This window comes from Pan troglodytes, chromosome 16, assembly GCF_028858775.2.
Source record: "Pan troglodytes isolate AG18354 chromosome 16, NHGRI_mPanTro3-v2.0_pri, whole genome shotgun sequence".
Lineage (NCBI taxonomy): Eukaryota > Metazoa > Chordata > Mammalia > Primates > Hominidae > Pan > Pan troglodytes.
The window spans coordinates 22,852,646-22,871,662 of record NC_072414.2 but is presented as its reverse complement, the minus strand read 5'-3'; the positions used below and the strand labels follow the sequence as shown (position 1 = coordinate 22,871,662).

General features: G+C 43.4%; 1 protein-coding gene across 7 annotated transcripts in view; it reads right to left on the bottom strand.

Annotated features, from left to right (window-relative positions):
• FAN1 (FANCD2 and FANCI associated nuclease 1) overlaps positions 1-19,017 on the bottom strand; it is a 113,150-nt gene that overhangs the window by 25,880 nt on the left and 68,253 nt on the right. For 2 of the 7 annotated variants that reach the window (XM_063794060.1, XM_063794061.1), the window contains 5 exons: positions 13,414-13,823; positions 11,410-12,795; positions 9,050-9,190; positions 6,493-6,694; positions 3,204-3,437 (listed from right to left, as the gene is read on the bottom strand). In XM_063794060.1, the coding sequence (XP_063650130.1) occupies positions 3,204-3,437; positions 6,493-6,694; positions 9,050-9,190; positions 11,410-12,643 (1,811 nt within the window). In that variant the 5' untranslated portion in view covers positions 12,644-12,795; positions 13,414-13,823. Of the gene's footprint in view, positions 1-3,203; positions 3,438-6,492; positions 6,695-9,049; positions 9,191-11,409; positions 12,796-13,283; positions 13,824-19,017 lie in introns of those variants that run through there. The other 5 variants (XM_063794062.1, XM_054666881.1, XM_510266.7 and 2 more) reach the window with 3 other exon arrangements.

Genomic DNA, 19,017 nt, shown 5'->3' with positions numbered 1-19,017 from the left:
CTGAAGAGCACCCCACACACTGACGCCTCCAGCACCAACACCTCTCCCAATCCCCTTCACTGGATGGCGCCCCACCCCAAGGCAAAACACCAGAGCCATCCTTGATCCACTCCTCGCCTTCTCGCCCACATCAGAATCAAGTCTTGTCTTTACTGCTTCCAAACTGCCTCACACACATTCACTTCTCTCCACTGCCGCTACCAACAACCCAGTCCTGGCCACCCCCACATCTTAGCCAGGGGTCTCCTGAGTTCCTCCAACTCAGCAAGCTCTTTCCTGCCTCAGGGCCTGTGCACATGCTATCTCGCGGCCGGGACGCAGGCACCCAGACCCTGACACAGCTACCTCATTCTCATCCTCAAGTCCCACTTCAAATGTCACCTCTCCAGGGCCACTCTGTCTATAAAGAACTTATCCAGCCTGTCCCTCAATTATCACAGCACTTCTCACACACTTTAAATAGTGGTTAATTTCTATCTCCCCAGGAAACATAGCCCCATGATGGCTGAGGCCCTCTCTTGTTCACTGCTACAACCCCTAACCAAGTCACATAAAAGGTACTCAACACTCATTTGTACTGAATGAATAAGAAACATTTTAAAAGGATAAATTATCTCAAGTACAGAGGTAAACAACAAGGGTTTCCTGGCCAGGAATCACATTACCAGATACTGAATACTATTACCTTTCCAGAAGTCAATTAAATCCAGTTTCATTTACATGTTAAGGCCCTCTGCTTAACCAAGGGAGTTTTCATTATTTTTATTATTTACAGCACACTTACTTTCTAGAAAGAATATGAGATGCCTTTTGAACTTGTCAACCATGGTTTTGTCATAGAACTTGGGTATAACAGTAAGAATGACAATTAAAATAATAATGAACATGTAGTAGGCATTCCCCATAGCCCAGGCTTTAAGCACTTCCCATGCACCCCGCACATATCTGTAAGAATATACTATTATTCTCCCCATTTGACAGATGAGGAAACTGAGGCACAGGGTGGGTTCACAGTTCATTGGTATAGAAACTGGAACTTGGCTTCAGAGTATACATTCTCACAAGCCAGAAAAGCATAAAGCCAGTAAAAACAAAAAAGGTAAAAAAGATATGAGACAACTGAAAACAGGGTAAGAATAAATAGTCTTATTAGAGATTTTAACTAAAAAAGTTATTCCCATTGAACACAAATAAGATACTGAGCTTCCTGACAGCTAAGGTAAAATGGGCCAAAATCAGATTATACTGACACTGCTGTGATTCAAAAATTTCAATAACTTACTTCTTAAAGCACCTGGCTTTCCTAGAAACACTTACAGGACTTTCCTAAAAGCAAATATCAGAATCAATTTTGGTTAAATTTGAGTCAGAAATCCAAATCAAGATATCAAAAGTGACATTTTAGGAAATCCAAATTAATTTTTCTTATCAAAGGTGTTTTTTTTAAGGAAATCCAAATTTTTTTTCGTAAGACCTACACTATTCTTTCTTATCAAAACCTGCTTTTTAATACTGTAATCCCATTATTTGTTTGGCATCTATTATTATTTTTAATTAACATAAAATTGCACATATTTATGTGGCACAGTGTGATATTTCAATGCATGTATACAATGTATAATGATCAAATTAGGGTAATTAGCATATCCAGCACCTCAAACTTTTTTGAAAATGTTTTAGAGATGGGGTCTTATTATGTTGCCCAGGCTAGTCCCGAATTTCTGGACTCAAGTGACCCTCCTGCCCCAGCCTCCCGAGTAGCTAGAAATATAGGCATGTGTTGCCATACCAGGCATCACCTCGAACATTTATCATTTCTTTGTGTGGGGAATATTCTAAATCCATTCTTCTATTTAAAAATATATAATAAACTGTTGTTAATTACAGTCATCCTACACTGCTACAGAACAACAGAACTTATTCCTTCTACCTAGCTGCACTTTTGTATCTGTTAACCAACCTTTCCCTATCCCCCTTCCCCTCCCAGCCTCTGGTAACCACTATTCTACTCTCTACTTCTGTGAGATCCACTTTTTTACCTCCCACATATGAGTGAGAACATGCAGTATTTGTCTTTCTGTGCCTGGCTTATTTCACATAACATAATGTCCTCTGAGCTCAGCCATGTTGCCACCATGGAGAATTTCATTCTTTTTTATGGCTGAACAGTACTCCATTGTGTATATGTACCACATTTTCTTTATCCATTCATCCACTGATGGACACTTAGGTTGACTCCCTATCTTGGCTATTGTGAATAGACTGCAATAGACATGGGAGTACAAATATCTCTTCAATATACCTATTTCTTTTCCTTTGGATATTACCCAGTAGTGGGATTGCTGGATCACATGGTAGTTCTACTTTTAGTTCAAAAACTACTTTTATTGGACAAACCAAATTTTCACTAAATCCGTGTGCCAATATAAATTAGTGAAAATTTCTAATTTATCATCTGTATATCTAATTATCATATGTATGATATACAATATACAAGTTATTAATAGCTTTACCTAAAGTGTTACTAATAAGAAAATATTCATCTTCAGTCTTGTTCATGCCAACAACATATTCCTAAGTCAAGTTTGTTAATATGTCTGTGTCAAAAAAAATACAGGCCGAGGGCGGTGGTTCACGCCTATAATCCCAGCACTTTGGGAGGCCAAGGTGGGCGGATTGCTTGAGTCCGGGAGTTGAGACCAGCCTGAGCAACATGGTGAAACCCCATCTCTACCAAAAAAATACAAAAATTAGCTGAGTGTGGTGGCATGTGCCTGTGGTCCCAGCTACTTGGGAGGCTGAGGTGGGAGGATCACTTGGGCCCAGGAGGTCGAGGCTACAGTGAGCGGTGATCATGCCACCGCACTCCAGCCTGGGCGAAATCCTGTCTCAAATTAAGACAGACAAACAAACAAACAAACAAACAAAAAATACTCCCTTCCAAAGGTACTTGGAAACATAAACCAGAGAAAGTTTTTGTAGTTCTAACTCAAAATTCCTTGGATTTTGGCAACCATAATCTCAGCACACTTCTACATTTTCCCTATAGTCATAGAAATGTATACAAGTGGGGCAAAAAAAGATTAAAAACTGTTTTGGCTGTGGACTTAATGTTTCTACTTTGGCTGGAAAAAAATAACAAAACCTTTTACTAAATTGTGAAATACACATATAGACATTATAGTGAGCTAACATCATCTCACCTGATAAGATCATCTCTGTCTTGGAAGATGTGGGTTCTCCGATTGATGGTGTAACTAGGAAACTCCATTCGGCCGAGGTTGACCAACAGGACTGTTGAAAGCTGCCCCTGACCTCCACAAGCAGCGTCTTCATCTTCCATTGAGTCGGTCAACGAAAACAGTAGCAAGATGCGGGAAAACACAGCCCTGGGGCCTTTACAGATTCGTACTGACTGTCCAGCCAAGGCTTTGGCTCTGAAAAATGTACAATGTAGAAATAACTTTTAGCTTTTTAAGCATTTGGATGTCAGATTTTACAAATTATTTTCATCTAAAATAAAGAGAAATGACATTCACTATTTTAAAACACTGGAGCATTACTTAACTGCTCTGGGGCTGAGAGCTCACCCAGGGATACACAGGAGTAAATGAATGTACATCTCCAAATGGTTCCACACATGGTTTGGCTCCATACAAGTGCTTCCTTCCTCGGCTGCACAGTAGGTTGGGGTTTACCCTGGTCATGAGTGCTTCAAATACCAGGAAAACTTTCAGAAAAGTATTGCCTAGTCAACATGAAGCAATTCTCAATTTTTTATTCTAGTGATGATTTAGATTAAATAATGGTATTTCTTTAAAATGTCATTATCAAAGGCTCCAGGTAAAACATCAGATTTTGTGTACCAAGACGTGGTGCAAATGTATATGCCAAAGTTTGGTGCTGTTCTCTAGCGCAGCAGTCAACGCTTTTGGCACCAAGGAGTGGTTTCATGGAAGAGAATTTTTCCATGGACTGGGGTTGAGGGAGGTGTTTCGGGATGAAACTGTTCCACTTCAGATCATCAGGCAATAGATTCTCATAAGGAATACGCAACCTAGATCCCTCGCATGCGCAGTTCACAATAGGGTTCACACTCCTATGAGAATCTAATGCCACTGCTGATCTGACAGGAGGCAAAGCTCAGGCGGTCATGCTCTCTGGCACACTGCTCACCTTCTGCTGTGTGGCCCAGTTCCTAACAGGCAATGGACAGTTATCGGTCTATGGCCTGGGGGCTGCAGACCCCTTCCCTAGTGTACAGAATGGTCCAGCAGCATCTCTATTCTAGGATAACATTGGAGTGAATTCAGTTCAACTCTGGATGTCTGCAAGGTGGGCTTGGAGGTCTAAATTAAATCCAGGACCATGTGGGCCCTCTGACTCTAGCAGCTTAGACACCATCAATAGCAGGGTTTTTCAGCTTCAGCACTATTGACATTTAGGCTAGGTAATTCTTTGTTGTCAGGGGCTGTCCTGTAAATTATAGGATGCTCAGCAGTGCCCTGTCCCTGGCCTCTAGTCACTAGATGCCATTAGCTTCACCACCTCCAGTACTGACAACCAAAAATGTCTCCAGATGATGCCAGATGCCCCCAGTTGAGAACCACTTGGCTAGTGAAAGATGTCACACCCTCCTGGTGCAGAAGCTATTAAACCAAAAGCAGCACTGCATCCCAGAGGGTGTGGGAGAGATGAGTGCCACCATCATGGAGTTGAAGGGGAAGGGGTGGGATTCCTATCACACCACCACTGAACTGAGAGCCACTCATCTACAGACTGCCCCAAAGTACCCATTTCATCCACCTCCACACAGAGTCCCGGGGATGCCCCCAGTGGACACAGCCTCCAGTCTGCAAAAGGAAGCATTAAACACAGAAAACTAAGCAGTGACTCCTGCAAGGATTAAGAAAGCATAAATAATGTGCCTTTTTCTGTAATAATGTGGCTGTTTCTGTTTCTTTATCATAACAGCAGAGTAAAAGCACCAGGCGCTGCCCTAGCGTGGGGCTGGCAGGGACTCTGAAATTCCACTGCTGGGCTTTACCATCAGAATGAAGAAATAAAGGACAACCTTAAAGGACAGTGGTTTTTACTAGAACTAAAACAGCCTTGAGGATTCTATTTTCCTACAAGTCCAAAGTTAGAGATAAAATATGTTCATCTTATTTACTTTATCTGTTCTATGCTAAGTGCATATACCAAGAAAGGGCTATTTTTTTTTTTTTTTTTTTTTTTTTTGAGATGGAGTCTCACTCTGTCACCCAGGCTGGTGTGCAGTGGCGCGATCTCAGCTCACTGCAACCTCTACCTCCCAGGTTCAGGCAATTCTCCTGACTCAGCCTCCCAAGTAGCTGGGATTACAGGCACCTGCCACCACACCAGGCTAATTTTTGTATTTTTAGTAGAGACAGGGTTTTACCATATTGGCCAGGCTGGTCTCGAACTCCTGATCTTGTGATCCACCTGCCTCAGCCTCCCAAAGTGCTGGGATTACAGGTGTGAGCCACTGTGCCCAGCCAGAGGGTGGCTAAATTTAATGTTTACTTGCTCATAAAATGTTACATATAAGGTTAACATCAAATACTTAAGAAATACAATTAGATAAAGAAAGGACTTAGAAGACATTTAACATACCACACAGATGAGGATTCTATACTTCTCAAGTCAATTAATTACAAGTATGTAATTTATTGAAGTACTTTTTAAAAATCTATAATACAAGCTTATTTCAAGTGTTGGTATTTATATTTTTCTTAATGTCTGCCTTATTACACCTATGTTTCATTAAAGATTAGTATTTATAGCACCTCCCCAACAAGGATGGGCTCATAACAACTGCAATATACAAAACAAATATATAAAATAAATAACAACATCATGTTAAAGTGTTTTCAAAAGCATCCTCTCATTTCATCCTCGACTCCACAGTAGTGAATTCCCAGACTAGAGTTGATATAGTTTGATTATATAAATAACATGGGCAAAAGAAATCAATTCTAAAAGTTTTTGTAATTTTCAACTGAAACAGGTCAAGGGCTTCTCAAGGACAAAAGAAGCCACTCACAGTTTTTGGTAAATTGTTACGTTTAAACTCAGGAAAACTTGCACATTAAGACTGCCTGATTATACTTTGTTTAGTAAACAAAAACTTAACTAAAATAAAAATTTGACTGAATAGTTTACCTTAAAATCCCATAAGAATCACTTAAAACTGTATTTTTCTCGGAAAATAAAATACTACAATTTACCAAAGGCCTATTGCCTTCTGATTTTTCTTGGTCCTGGAAATTAGTACGGTATTACGACAAAAATTTTGAATAATAACCCAAGAAAGAATCCAGGCTATTGCAATTAAGGCTTTTCCAGCCTTCTCAATCTAACTACAACTGAAATAAACAATTACAGTTCAATCAAGTATACAATCTACTATAAGTTAATATGTGCTATCAACATTTTAAATGTTTTTACTGTAACAATAGCCAACAAAACCTTTTTAAAATCACTGCACCAATTCCAGGCTTATTCTTGCCCCAAGTGCAGACTGAACGCTGTTTGGCCAATTTGAGAAAGGCGTCCACCAGCTGCTGTTTCTGTCCATTGGGATTCACCAAGTGGAAGGTCTTGGCTAGGGATTTTAGTTCCGGAGCAGAAAGGAGTTCAAGCACTTCAGAGAGTTCTTGCAACTCAGATTCTGAAATGGTTTAAAAAAAAAGTTTTTTTAAATTTTACTATTTTCTAGCTTTATTTACCTTAGTTAGATGAAAATAAAATGAAATGCTACTAAGAAAATTTTAATTAGTTGGCCAAACCAATCATTAAATGTGGAATTATTAACATGGTATTATTAATGTATTAATAACACTATTATTATATCTCTTAAAAGTTATCAAATAATAGAATTTCTCACTAAAATCTAAAGGAAAACATAACTAAAATAAAGACACACATGGATAGCCATTATGGTTTGGGCATCTCAACATCTGCTTGGAATATATACTCCCTGCCTTTCTCGTCACAAAACCCCTACAAAATGGGACCTCTCAAACCAGGTCAGAGAGAACTGATCATCAGCCCTCTTCTTCCCACAAGCCTCTCCTGCTCACTCGGCATTCGTGAGCCTGTTCGGCTACTGTGGGCCCCGACACCAAACTTGGCCTAGGAATTCGGCTCAGTCAGACCTCGCTGGTCTTTGCCTTCAAGGCTTCACAAGTTTAGGGCAGTGCCTTCTTCCTCCATTCAGCAAATATTTATTGGGTGTACACTGTCGGCCTGGTAATGTTCTAAGGCCCCGGGCATGCTACAGTGAAAGAAATCCCATCCATAGGAGCTAGCCTCCCAGCGTAACAATTAAATGAACAGGCAAATTTATCAGGTGGTAATAACTGCTCTAAAGAAAAACACAACTCAGGAGGCAAACTGAAGCTGGCAGGAGGCTGGCTGTATTTCACACAGTAGTCAGGCAAACCTTTGACAAGGTAACACCACGCAGCGGGGAAGGAAAGGAGAACTATGCCGTGTGGCCACGTGGTGGAAACTGACCTGGGTGGAGGGGAAAGTCAGTCCAAGGCTCTGAGACAGGAATGCACTCATCCTGGTGAAGAACACTGAGGGCTGGGTGGCCGTGGCAGAAAGCGAGAGGGACAGCCAGAGCCAGGCCCCATGGGGCTGGAGCATGGATGGGACTTGCACTTGACTGAGTGCCATGGTGAGCCACTAGGATCCTGGTTTTGTTGCTCATTTGAAGGTAAGTCAAGGCTCACCTGCAGCAGTCACCTGGCATGCCTGTCAGACATATGAATTTACGGAAGCTGCACCACATTTTCCAAGTCAGGTGGGGACTGAGTATCAAGTTCCCAGGTGACCCTGCTGGCACTGATGTGTGGGAAGCGCTGCTCTGCAGAGGGTCCTGTGTCCCACCACTAACCATTCACATCCAAGCGCCTTCACTGAGCTTTTATGCCTCTCCCGCAACTTTCCCCATCCCACGCCATCCAGCCCCACCCTAACACACTTCCTGCTCACTTCGCTTCATCCCCACTTACTGCTCCCCACAATATACTCTGCCCCAAAGAAACCATCTGGCTGATTCGCTTATTTTGGTCTAAAATGTCAGCAACTTGAACCCAAGGCTCACATTTCCCTTTCCTAATGCAGTACAATTTTGTACCCAATACATAGGTAGGTACTTAACGAATGCTACTGACAAGACAACGAAGGGTATCACTGCAGAAGATAGACTCTCCTTAGTGTTCACATAGGCTTAAAGCAATTCAACAATGCTTAAGGCAATCAACATAATCGAAGAGCTGTATGTGTGTGCAAGGGGGGCAGATGAAGTTTTTAGAGGCAATATGGGTTTCAAACAACCAGCTTTATTCTATCATAAAGAAGAGGACTCTGAGTAAGATGAGTCAAGCTCTTGCTGGAAGGAGAGCGCCAAGAAGGGATGTATCCATTTTTTTTGAGACAGAGTTTCACTCTGGTTGCCCAGGCTGAAATGCAATGGTGCAATCTCAGCTCACCGCAACCTCAGCCTCCCGGGTTCAAGTGATTCTCCTGCCTCAGCCTCCCAAATAGCTGGGATTACAGGCATGCGCCACCACACCTACTTTTGTATTTTTAGTAGAGATGGGGTTTCTCCATGTTGGTCAGGCTGGTCTCGAACCCCCAACCTCAGGTGATCCACCCGCCTCGGCCTCCCAAAGTGCTGGGATTACAGGCGTGAGCCACCGTGCCCGGCCGGGATGTATTTCTTCTGTGGCACACACCCATGTCTATGCCCAGGTGACTTTCATTCTAAACCTGCCACAGTCAAGAAAACAGCAGCAGACGATCTCTCATTATTCTAGTATTCTTAACTCAGGCTAAGAACGGCTTTAGCATCACATGAGTAATTTGTTGTCCTGAGATTAAAAATTCAATTAAAAAACAGTAAGTTACCAGGCACCACCCCGGGGAGGGCACCATAATAATACTGCCATCATTCTGCAGAAGCTCAGTTCTTCAGATCATATTTTCATTTCACATCTCCTTCTACTAGTCATACCTGTCTGTAGAAAGCCTGCATTCGTCAATTCTTCAATCACAGGTGTTAAGTCTGAGGCAATCTCTTCATACTCTAATTTGGTCATCTTAATCCAGCTTAATTTACGTTGAAAGAGCCTTACATATAACTTCTGACCAGTAGCTGCAATAAAGTTAAGAAAAATGTTGAAAATCACTGCATTTACCTTTTAAACCTAAGGTGAATAAATGTACGATTTAGAAATACACATATGCTTACTGTATGTATAAGGCCTTCATTTTATGGAATAAACCATTTTGAAAGTACATTTAAAACTTTGGTAACAATTATTGGTCATTTTAAAACTTCTAAGATCAAGTTCCCCATTTTCTAGACATCAACATTTCTACTCCCTCAGAAAAGCCCTACCCAGAATTCTTATTTTGTTCTCTGCTCTTAGCTTAATATGCATTATTCTGATTTGATCGAAAATAATCTGAAATAATTTTCCAAAAAAAATGTCTAGCTTCAGTAGGGCAGTCATCTCTAACCCAGCAATCTTGACCAAGCTTCTTAATTAACCTGTTTGGTCTCAATCTCCCTATTACCCAGATTATCTTTAAATTTCGACCAACTCTAAAATGGCTTAATTGTATTTTGAAAATTTCCAACATTTATTTTCCTTTCTTCTTTAAAAAGGCAAAATTGACCTGTCATGATGGTTCATGCTGGTGTTGTTTTTTTTGGTTGTTTTTTGTTTTGTTTTTGTTTTGTTTTTTTTTGAGATGGAGTTTTGCTCTTGTTGCCCAGGCTGGAGTGCAATGGTGCAGTCTCGGCTCACTGAAAGCTCCGCCTCCTGGGTTCATGCCATTCTCCTGCCTCAGCCTCCAGAGTAGCTGGGATTACAGGCGCCCGCCTCCATGCCCGGCTAGTTTTTGTATTTTTAGTAGAGACGAGGTTTCACCATGTTGGTCAGGCTAGTCTCGAACTCCTGACCTCAGGCCATCTGCCCACCTCGGCCTCCCAAAGTGCTGGGATTACAGGCCTGAGCCACCATGCCCAGCCTATGGCTTATGCTTGTAATCCCAGTGCTTTGGGAGGCTGAGGCAGGAGGATCGCTTGGGACCAAGAGTTCAAGGTCACAGTGAGCTATGATTACACCACTGCACTCCAGCCTGGGCAACAGACAGAAACCCTGTCTCTAAAAGAACTTAAAATTAAAAAAAAAAAAAGGCAAAAACAATTAGCAGTAATTATTTCTACACACCAACAGATTGTACATGACTCTCCATGGAGTGCAAGACACATGCATATGCAGAACTTGCACTAGGAAAACTGTTCCTATTTCTCAATTACATGGAATTACAGAGCCACCAATCTCTGAAATACTCCAGGAATGCAATCAGCACCCAACCAAAGATCTGTGACTAGTTTGGATAGAAAAACCAATGTGCTATTATGTCCATCTTCTGGTGAGAACAGCAAAAGTAGAGATGGAAGTGGATACTACACACAGCTGTGCCCAGAGAAGTACCGCTCACATGTTAAAAAGTAACCCAAGGAATACCATAATTCCACTGTGCGAATTTAAAATAGAAATCCTTCCCTTGAACATCAATAGTAATGTTCAGGATTTTTCTCTTTTTTATCTACTGAGGAGTCACACATGGCCGCATTTTACTAAACGACAGTGTGACTACCATGTTTTTTCCTGCCCTCAGGGACATGGTTCCACAGAGCCATCATGGCCCTCTGAATAACACCGGAAAGACACAAGGGTGGCTTTTACTACAAACCTGCACTGCTGGCTTGGAGCCACCCCTGGCTGCCAAGGACTTCAGGCATAGACTAATATTTTTAATGTACCAATTTCAGCTTGAAAGTTTCCATTTCCTCCACACCCTGTCTTTAAAAGGCAACAGTCCATGAATCTAAAATGTTGTTGGGAGAAAGAAAATATGCCTCAGGTTGGTTTGTTTTCTTCCTGTATTGTATTTTATTCTACTTTCATCTTTGAGGAACAACAAAACAACCTAATGGAAAGCCTGATTACACGCTCAAAATGCAAAGTATGCTTTTCTAAGTCACATTATATTGTTTTTTAATCTGGAAAAGGTTGTTTCCTAACTATCAAATGTACCTATAAGAAAAACAGCTGCTTCCAATGTAACCAAAGTTCAGCAGGAGTAAACATCACCCGGGACAAAATCTTGTCTCTTTTCCATGCATCCCTCTCAATAAAACCTTCGAGTATGCTCCGACTCCCATGAACACTCCCACAGGGTGCTCACACCACCACAGTGACTCCTTGCGGTCACTAGATTACTGCCCATCACATCATGCCCCAATCAGAGCAGAAAAAGGGGAATGAAAACTTGAAAACAAACACATGCGTAAGATACCTGATAACTGATAAAATTTAGTTACAATTCCCTTCTCCTGCTCATCAAAGAGCAACATATCATCTTCATTCTCAAGTACGGTTTTCAGCACCACAAGGAAACTCCGAAGGTAGTAAGGATGACCGGTTGTTTGACCAGGACCATTGCAGCTTGACCCCTGCTCCAAAGGAATGCTGTGAGGGATATCATTGTTTAAGCAACTGTCATCCTGCAGAGGAGCCTCTTGGATGTTACTCCATGCAGAAGCATCATCTGCAGAACTATGAGATTTTGCCTCTGAATCTGACAGCTGTATTTTAGCTTCTGAAGCAACAGTCATTTTTACTTCTTCACAATGACATGCCTCACGTTTTTCAACCACTTCTTTGATACACTCTTGCTTTACAAGACTGTCTTCTGAAGTAGACTTTAATGTATTCCTAAGAGTGAAATCTGGTGAGAATAACATGATCGCATTATCTGAGAATCCAGGGGTGAGGGCTGATTTCTCACATTCCTGGGTAGCCTTTTGGCTTTCGGCTTCCATTATTTTACTTCCTCTTACCATATGTTCAGGAATGCACTCTTCCTTTAGAGAATCACATTTAAACACGTTTTCTTTTTGAGAACTGTTCTCCAAAATTTGATCCTCGTCCTCAATTTCTGAAGAGTTATCAATCAGGCTCTTAACAACTGTGGATTTGGAACTCTGTGGACTACAACCGGCAAATTCTTCATCCTTATCTATTGATTTTTTAGCCTTTACGTATTTTCTGGACAATTTAGACGCTAGGCTTCCCAAACAAATGACTTTCACACTACGATTTCTCAGCTCATCTTGATTTTTGCACACCACATCATTACTTTTAAAGTAGGGACTGGTCTTCTGCTTTACTTCCCTTTTTGCTGAATCACTTCGGCCAGGGGTTAAATTTGTCTTTGGTGGTGGTGACTTCTTTGGTGTTACATCTTCTAAGGTAACACTGGTTAAATCTACCGCAGACACATTTGAATTTATTAAGCCAACCTGCCCTGGATCCACTTGAACGAAGTCATTGTTAGCACACATTTCATCAAGGTGCCGGTTTAAGTCATATCTAGGCACCATTTTACTGCAAACGGGGCAGGCAAGTTTAGCAGGTGGTGCATTGTTAAAACACGAAATAATAGAATTAGATGCTTTTTTCTTATTCTTGCTGATTGATAAGCTTCTACGAGGCCTTTTTTTGTCAGGAGATTTCCCTTCTGACATCATGAGTATTAGAAAAACTGGATGTTCTGAGCAATAAAACACAGGATATTTAAGGTGAAAGATAGCAATGGTTTACTTTTACTTTCTTGACTTGAAATCACCAAAAGTGGGATTCTATATGACCTCATGTTATTCGTCTCGACAATTTCTTCTTCCTACAAGAAGAAACACATATAAATTCAAAACATTTTTATGAATTCAGCAAGGGGAAAAGCGAACTCTGAAACGTTTAAGAGCAAGGTCTCCTGTAAATGAAGAGACAACCCTGAGCGTGAGACAGAAGACCAAGCCCCTCCGACAAGCTCTGTACGCGATCTTAGTGTCCCTTACTATCAAATGACAGAGCTGGGCTTGTAAGGGTAATTTCTAGGACATCTTTAAGACCTAAAACTATCCGTTTCTAAAAAGGGACAATTTGACCACTTCAGACCCTTTACAAGACCACTGTATGAGTAACTTTTTCTGAGTGAGATGGAGACGATCAGCGCGTGGCCCAGGGCGATGCCCGCCCCATAGGCCGGCGCAGATGAAACGCCCCAGCCGCGGGCAGCTGCGCCCGCGCCGGCTGCCACCACCGCGGCTTCTGCTGCGGAGCCGAGGCCCCGGCCAGCACGGCGGACGCTGCTGGGCCAAGGCCGCGCACCTGGGACGCGCACCTGGGGCCAAGCGACTGAGCCCGAGCCACTCTCCCTGCTCCCTCGGGCCTGGCTGCCCTCGCGTCCTCCTTCCCTCGGTGCCCTGTCACCCAAGATCCCCGCGCGGCCACCTCGCACCTCCCACCTGGCTCCGCGCGCCGGCGCTTCCAGGCATTCCCAGCCGATTCCCGCGTCTCGCTTCCACAGGCTTGGCAAGTGGAGGCTCGAGTGATCGATCTCCTTTCCTTTCCACGTTAAAGGCTCCCATACCGTAGGTGGCCAAGGCAGGCTGAGCCCTGGAGCGGAAACCCGGGCACCTCCTTCCTTTCCCACCCGCAGAGGCAGGCGCCTGTGCGCCCCTGCACGCCCCCGCACGCCTTCTCTGCGACTGTGCACTCTGAGACTCCTCTCCCCAGTCGGTGAGAAGGGCAAGCAAGCTAAACGTGTTTGTTGGGGGAGCATTCAGTGTCAAAGCGAGCAGACAGCCTCCTGCGGGGAAGACACGCGACTTCTGCAACCAACACGCGGAGCTCTACTTAAGCTGACTCCTGCGAATAAGCGAGAGGGAGTTTCAGTTGGAAAACCACTGAGCTGGGTTTTCCAAAAGGTAGTACTAATCACCGGTTATCTGATACCCTTGAAATAATAACATCAAGAACCAAGAAATAAAATGTGGCGACTAGGAAGTGATGCGTCTTGAGTATTTATGACTTCTGTTTTTAATGTAATTTATTTGTAAAGCTATATGATTTATTTAACTTTTAATAATGGCTGTGTTTAACAGCTGAATTTTTTTTTTTTTTTTTTTTTTTTGAGATGGAGTCTCGCTCTGTCACCCAGGCTGGAGTGCAGGGGCGCGATCTCAGCTCACTCCAAGCTCCACCTCCAGGGTTCACTCCATTCTCCTGCCTCAGCCTCCTGAGTAGCTGGGACTACAGGCGCCCGCCACCACGCCCAGCTAATTTTGTGTATTTTTCGTAGAGATGGGGTTTTGCCGTGTTAGCCAGGATGATCTCGATCTCCTGACCTCGTGATCCACCCGCCTCAGCCTCCCAAAGTGCTGGGATTATAGGCGTGAGCCACCATGCCCAGCCTAACACCTTAAAGTTTAACAATCAGCCCTGAAGCACTGACACCAGCGTGTTCCAGCCCACCATGAATGACCTACAATGCAAGCTTCTTAACATCAGGCGGTTGTGCTTGTTGCCTTTACTATAAAATCGCTGCTGCCTGCAGCAGTGGCTAGCGTTGTGTAATTATTGATAAATATACACTGAATGAGTGCATAAATAAATGAGCAAACTAAAGAGAATAAGGACATAAATAGGGAGTTCATTAACAAGAATGTATTGACTGCCTACCTCATTCCAGGTAACATTTTAGATGCTGAAAATATGTGGCAGTGAACAATGAGGAATGGGAGGAAATTCTTCATGGGAGGGAGGGGAACTCCTCATGAAGGATACATTCTGGTGGAAGGAGATAGAGAAATATAAAAAGTAAACTATGTGGTGAAACTGAAGACAAGTAAAGCCAGAAACATCTTAGGGGTGAGGTTACAATTTGAAAGAGTGGTAAGGAAAGGCCTCACTGAAAAGATGACATTTGAAGATTGACATTGGCCTGAGGGAGGTAACGGTGTGGACTGAGAGAAGGCCATGGTAGGCCAGGAAACAGCAACAGCACATGTAAAAGCCGTGAGGCAGAAGATTGTCTAGCAGGCTCTAAGAACCCCAAGGAGGCAGAAGAAAACAAAGCCAGGGAGGCAGCAGAGAGCCAGACCATGGAGGGCAAGTGTTAGCAAATTTGTTCCGTAAAGGGCCAGGGAGTAAATGTTTGAGGCTTTTGGGACCATGTGGCCTCCATCATAACTAGGCAACACAGCTATTGTAGTGTGAAAGCAGCTACAGACAATATGTAACATATGAGTGTGGTTTTGTTCCAATAAAACTTTATTTACAAAAATAGCTGGCTAACTTGCCATCCAGCTACTGTTTGCCAGCACCTGATGTATGACCCTGCAGGTCATTGTATGGATTTGAGCATTGACTTTGAGTGAGATGGGAGGAGGGGAGACAAAGATTTTGAGCATAAGCTCTAAAAGGACCCCTTTCCCTGTTGCATTCAGAATAGAGCTTGGGGCTGGTCGTGGTGGCTCACGCCTGTAATACCAGCACTCTGCTCCCAGAGGCGGGTGGATCACAAGTTCAAGAGATCAAAACCATTCTGGCCAACATGGTGAAACCCCGTCTCTACTAAAAGTACAAAAATTAGCTGGGTGTGGTGGTGCTCGCATGTAGTCCCAGCTACTCGGGAGGCTGAAGCAGGAAAATTGCTTGAACCCGGGAGGCAGAGGTTGCAGTGAGCTGAGATCCTGCCATTGCACTCCAGCCTGGTAACAGAGTGAGACTCCATCTAAAAAAAAAAAAAAAAAAAAAAAAAAAGAGCTTGGGGCTGGGCATGGTGGCTCACACTTCTAATCCCAGCACTTTGGGAGGCCAAGGTGGGCAGATCACCTGAGGTCAGGAGTTTGAGACCAGCCTGGCCAACATGGCAAAACCCCGTCTCTACTAAAAATACAAAAAAAAAAAAAAAAAATTAGCCAGGCATGGTGGCACACACCTGTAATCCCAGCTACTCGGGAGGCTGAGGAAGGAGAATCGCTTGAACCCAGGAGGCGGAGGTTGCAGTGAGCTGAGATCACACCATTGAACTCCATCCTGGGCAAGAAGAGTGAAATTCCATCTAAAAAAAAAAAAGAATAGAGCTTGGGGCACACAAGGAGGGAAGCAAGAGAGGGAGCAAGGAAAACAGAAGGCTGATGCAGTAATCCAAGGAGAGATGATGGTGGCATGGGTCAGGGTGTTGGCATTGCAATTGATAAGAATTCATCATATTCCGAGTATATTTAGAAGGCTGAGCCAGCAGGATCTGCTCATGGTAAAGGTGGTAAGGTACAAGAAGAAGAATCAAGGGAAACTGAGGCCTTTGGCCTAGCAACTGGCAAGATGGAGGGGAAAGCGTAAGAGTTCAGTTTCGGACATGTAAGTTTGAGATACTGGTTAGACATGCTTGTAGATGAAAATCCTTTGATTAATCAAGTCAGGTCAGGATGGAAATATAAATTTGGGAGTTGTTGGGGTTTAAATGGAATTAATATATAGGACCAAGGATTGACTGTAGATAGAGAACTAAATGGTCAGAAGACTAAGCATTCCAATAACAAAAGGTAGGGCAGTGAGGAAGAGCCCGCAAAAGAGACTGAGCTGGTGCAGCAGGAGGAAGAGAGAGTTGGCAGCCGGAAAACCAAGTGACTGAGGTGTGACAAGGACTGAGGGGCATCAGATGCAGGCAGAGAACTGCCATGAGGTGGGGACACAGCAGAGAATGCCTTCACAGGCAATGCCCAGAGAGCCATTGGGGCAGGGCCACCCCTGAGACCCTGGACCTCTACAGCCACCAGTGTGCAATGGCAGCCTGGGAAACCTGCAGGCACAAGACCAACCAGTGAGAGCCAGGGCACAGGCTGCACCCAATAAAGTTATAGGGTTGGGGCCACCTGAACCCCTGGGGAACCAACCCTCACCCCAGTGTGACTGGAAGAAGGTGAGACATAAAGTCAAAGATTATCCTCAAGCCTCGAGATTTAATGTTGCTTGCCCTGCTGGGTTTTGGACTTACTTGGGACTAAGCTATTCCTTTCTTCTTTCCTATTTCTCCCTTTTAAAATGGGAATATCTACCCTATGCCCATTCCACCACTCTATTTTGGAATCACATAACTTGTTTGGTTTCACAGCTGGAGGGAAATTAGGCTCAGGATGAATCACACCTTGTCAGTCTTACCTATATGTTTACGTAAGACTTTGGACTTAGAATTTAAAGTTGATGCTGGAACAAGTTAAGATTTTGGTGGCTAGTGGGATGGAATGAATGTATTCATTTGAGAACATGAATTTGAGAAGCCAGGCGTGGAACGCTATGGTCTGAATGTGTCCTTCAAAATTCATATGTTGAAACTTAATGGCCAGTGAGATATTAAGAGGTAGGACCTTTAGAGGATTAAGTCTTGAAGGCAAAGCCCTCCTGGATGGGATTACCATCCTCATAAAAGGCTTGACGGAGTGATTTTGGTGGCTTTTTGCCCTTCCACCTTCTACCAAGTAAGGACATAACAAGCAACCATCTCAAAGCAGAGAGAGCAGCTCTCACCAGACAACCAATTTCCCAGCACCTTCGTCTTAGACCTTCCAGCCTCCAGAACCATAAGAAATGTTTCTGTTGTTTATAAATGACCCAGTTCCAGGTATTTTGTTATAGCAGCACAAATGGACAAAAACCAGTGCTTAATTTAGCCCCATACAGCCTAGCTCTCCCCTGCTGCAGCCAGCTTCTGCAATAACAGGAATGCAGAGTGCAAACTTCCACAGGCTCTTCTTGACCACTGTGATTGATCCCTTGTAGATTAAAAACCAGAACGACTTTACCTGTTGCTTTGGTGGAATCTTAGTCCACATTCTCCACCCATCTGGACTAAGGCTTACTGCATTTCCGTCAAATCAATATGAGAGCCTATCAGGCAAAAGGCAATTTTCCCTGGATGGGGAGGTTGAAACAATGAGCTCTTGTTGGTCACAGAACACTCTGCAGACTGCAGTCTACATCCCTGGCTGTACTGAGCTTCTATTGCTTCTAGATTCACTTCATCATAGCTGTCCTCTGCATCTGATTGTGGATAGTGCTCTATAGCCTACACTAAGCCTTTGTTCAGGTGACATGAGATCATTTCCCAAAGGGGAAAGAAGTAAGGCACAGGCATGAAAATGCTATTGTTTTGTGAAATGATAGGGCAGTGAGAGAAGGAAATCAAGACCCCAAATAGCAGGGGCTTCTGCCGTAGACAACTGCTTGTGAGGGAGTTGGCGCTGGAACCATCATGGGTACTCTGGATTTTCTTCTTCCGCTGTTTTTTGCTTAGGAAATAAGTTCAACAACATCAAACTAAGCAGCTTGATATATATCACAGGACAAAACACTAAAGGCAAATGAGGGTATTCCCAATTTCTCATCACCAAAGCTTCAGCTACAAAGAAACATCTCACAAGCAAAATTAAAAGAGCAGTACCATGATGCTTCCAGCGCCTACCAAAGAAAAAATGTGACGTGCATTTTAGGAGCCACAGTAACCATTACCTCTAACATTCAAAATTTTAAATTTAATTCCCTTGATATTTACTTCTGTAGAGAACTAAGCTATTCCCCCTAGGATGGCTACAATTTTTGTTAAAGGAAAACAAGTGATAACAAGTGTTGGCAAAGATGGAGAAACTGGAACCCTTGTGTACTGTTGATGGGACTGTAAAATGATGTAGCCACAATGGCAACAAGCTTGGCAGGCAGTTCCTCAAAAAGCTACACAGAGAAGGCCTGGCCTGGCGGCTCACGCCTGTAATCCCAGCACTTTGGGAGGCCAAGGCGGGCAGATCAGGAGGTCAGGAGCTCGAGACCATCCTGGCTAACATGGTGAAACCCCATCTCTACTAAAAGTACAAAAAATTAGCCGGGCATGGTGGCGGGTGCCTGTAGTCCCAGCTTCTCGGGAGGCTGAGGCAGGAGAATGGTGTGAACCCAGGAGGCGGAGGTTGCAGCGAGCCGAGATCGCACCACTGCACTGCAGCCTGGGTGACAGAGCGAGACTCCGTCTCAAAAAAAAAAAAAAGCTACACAGAGAATTACCATCTGA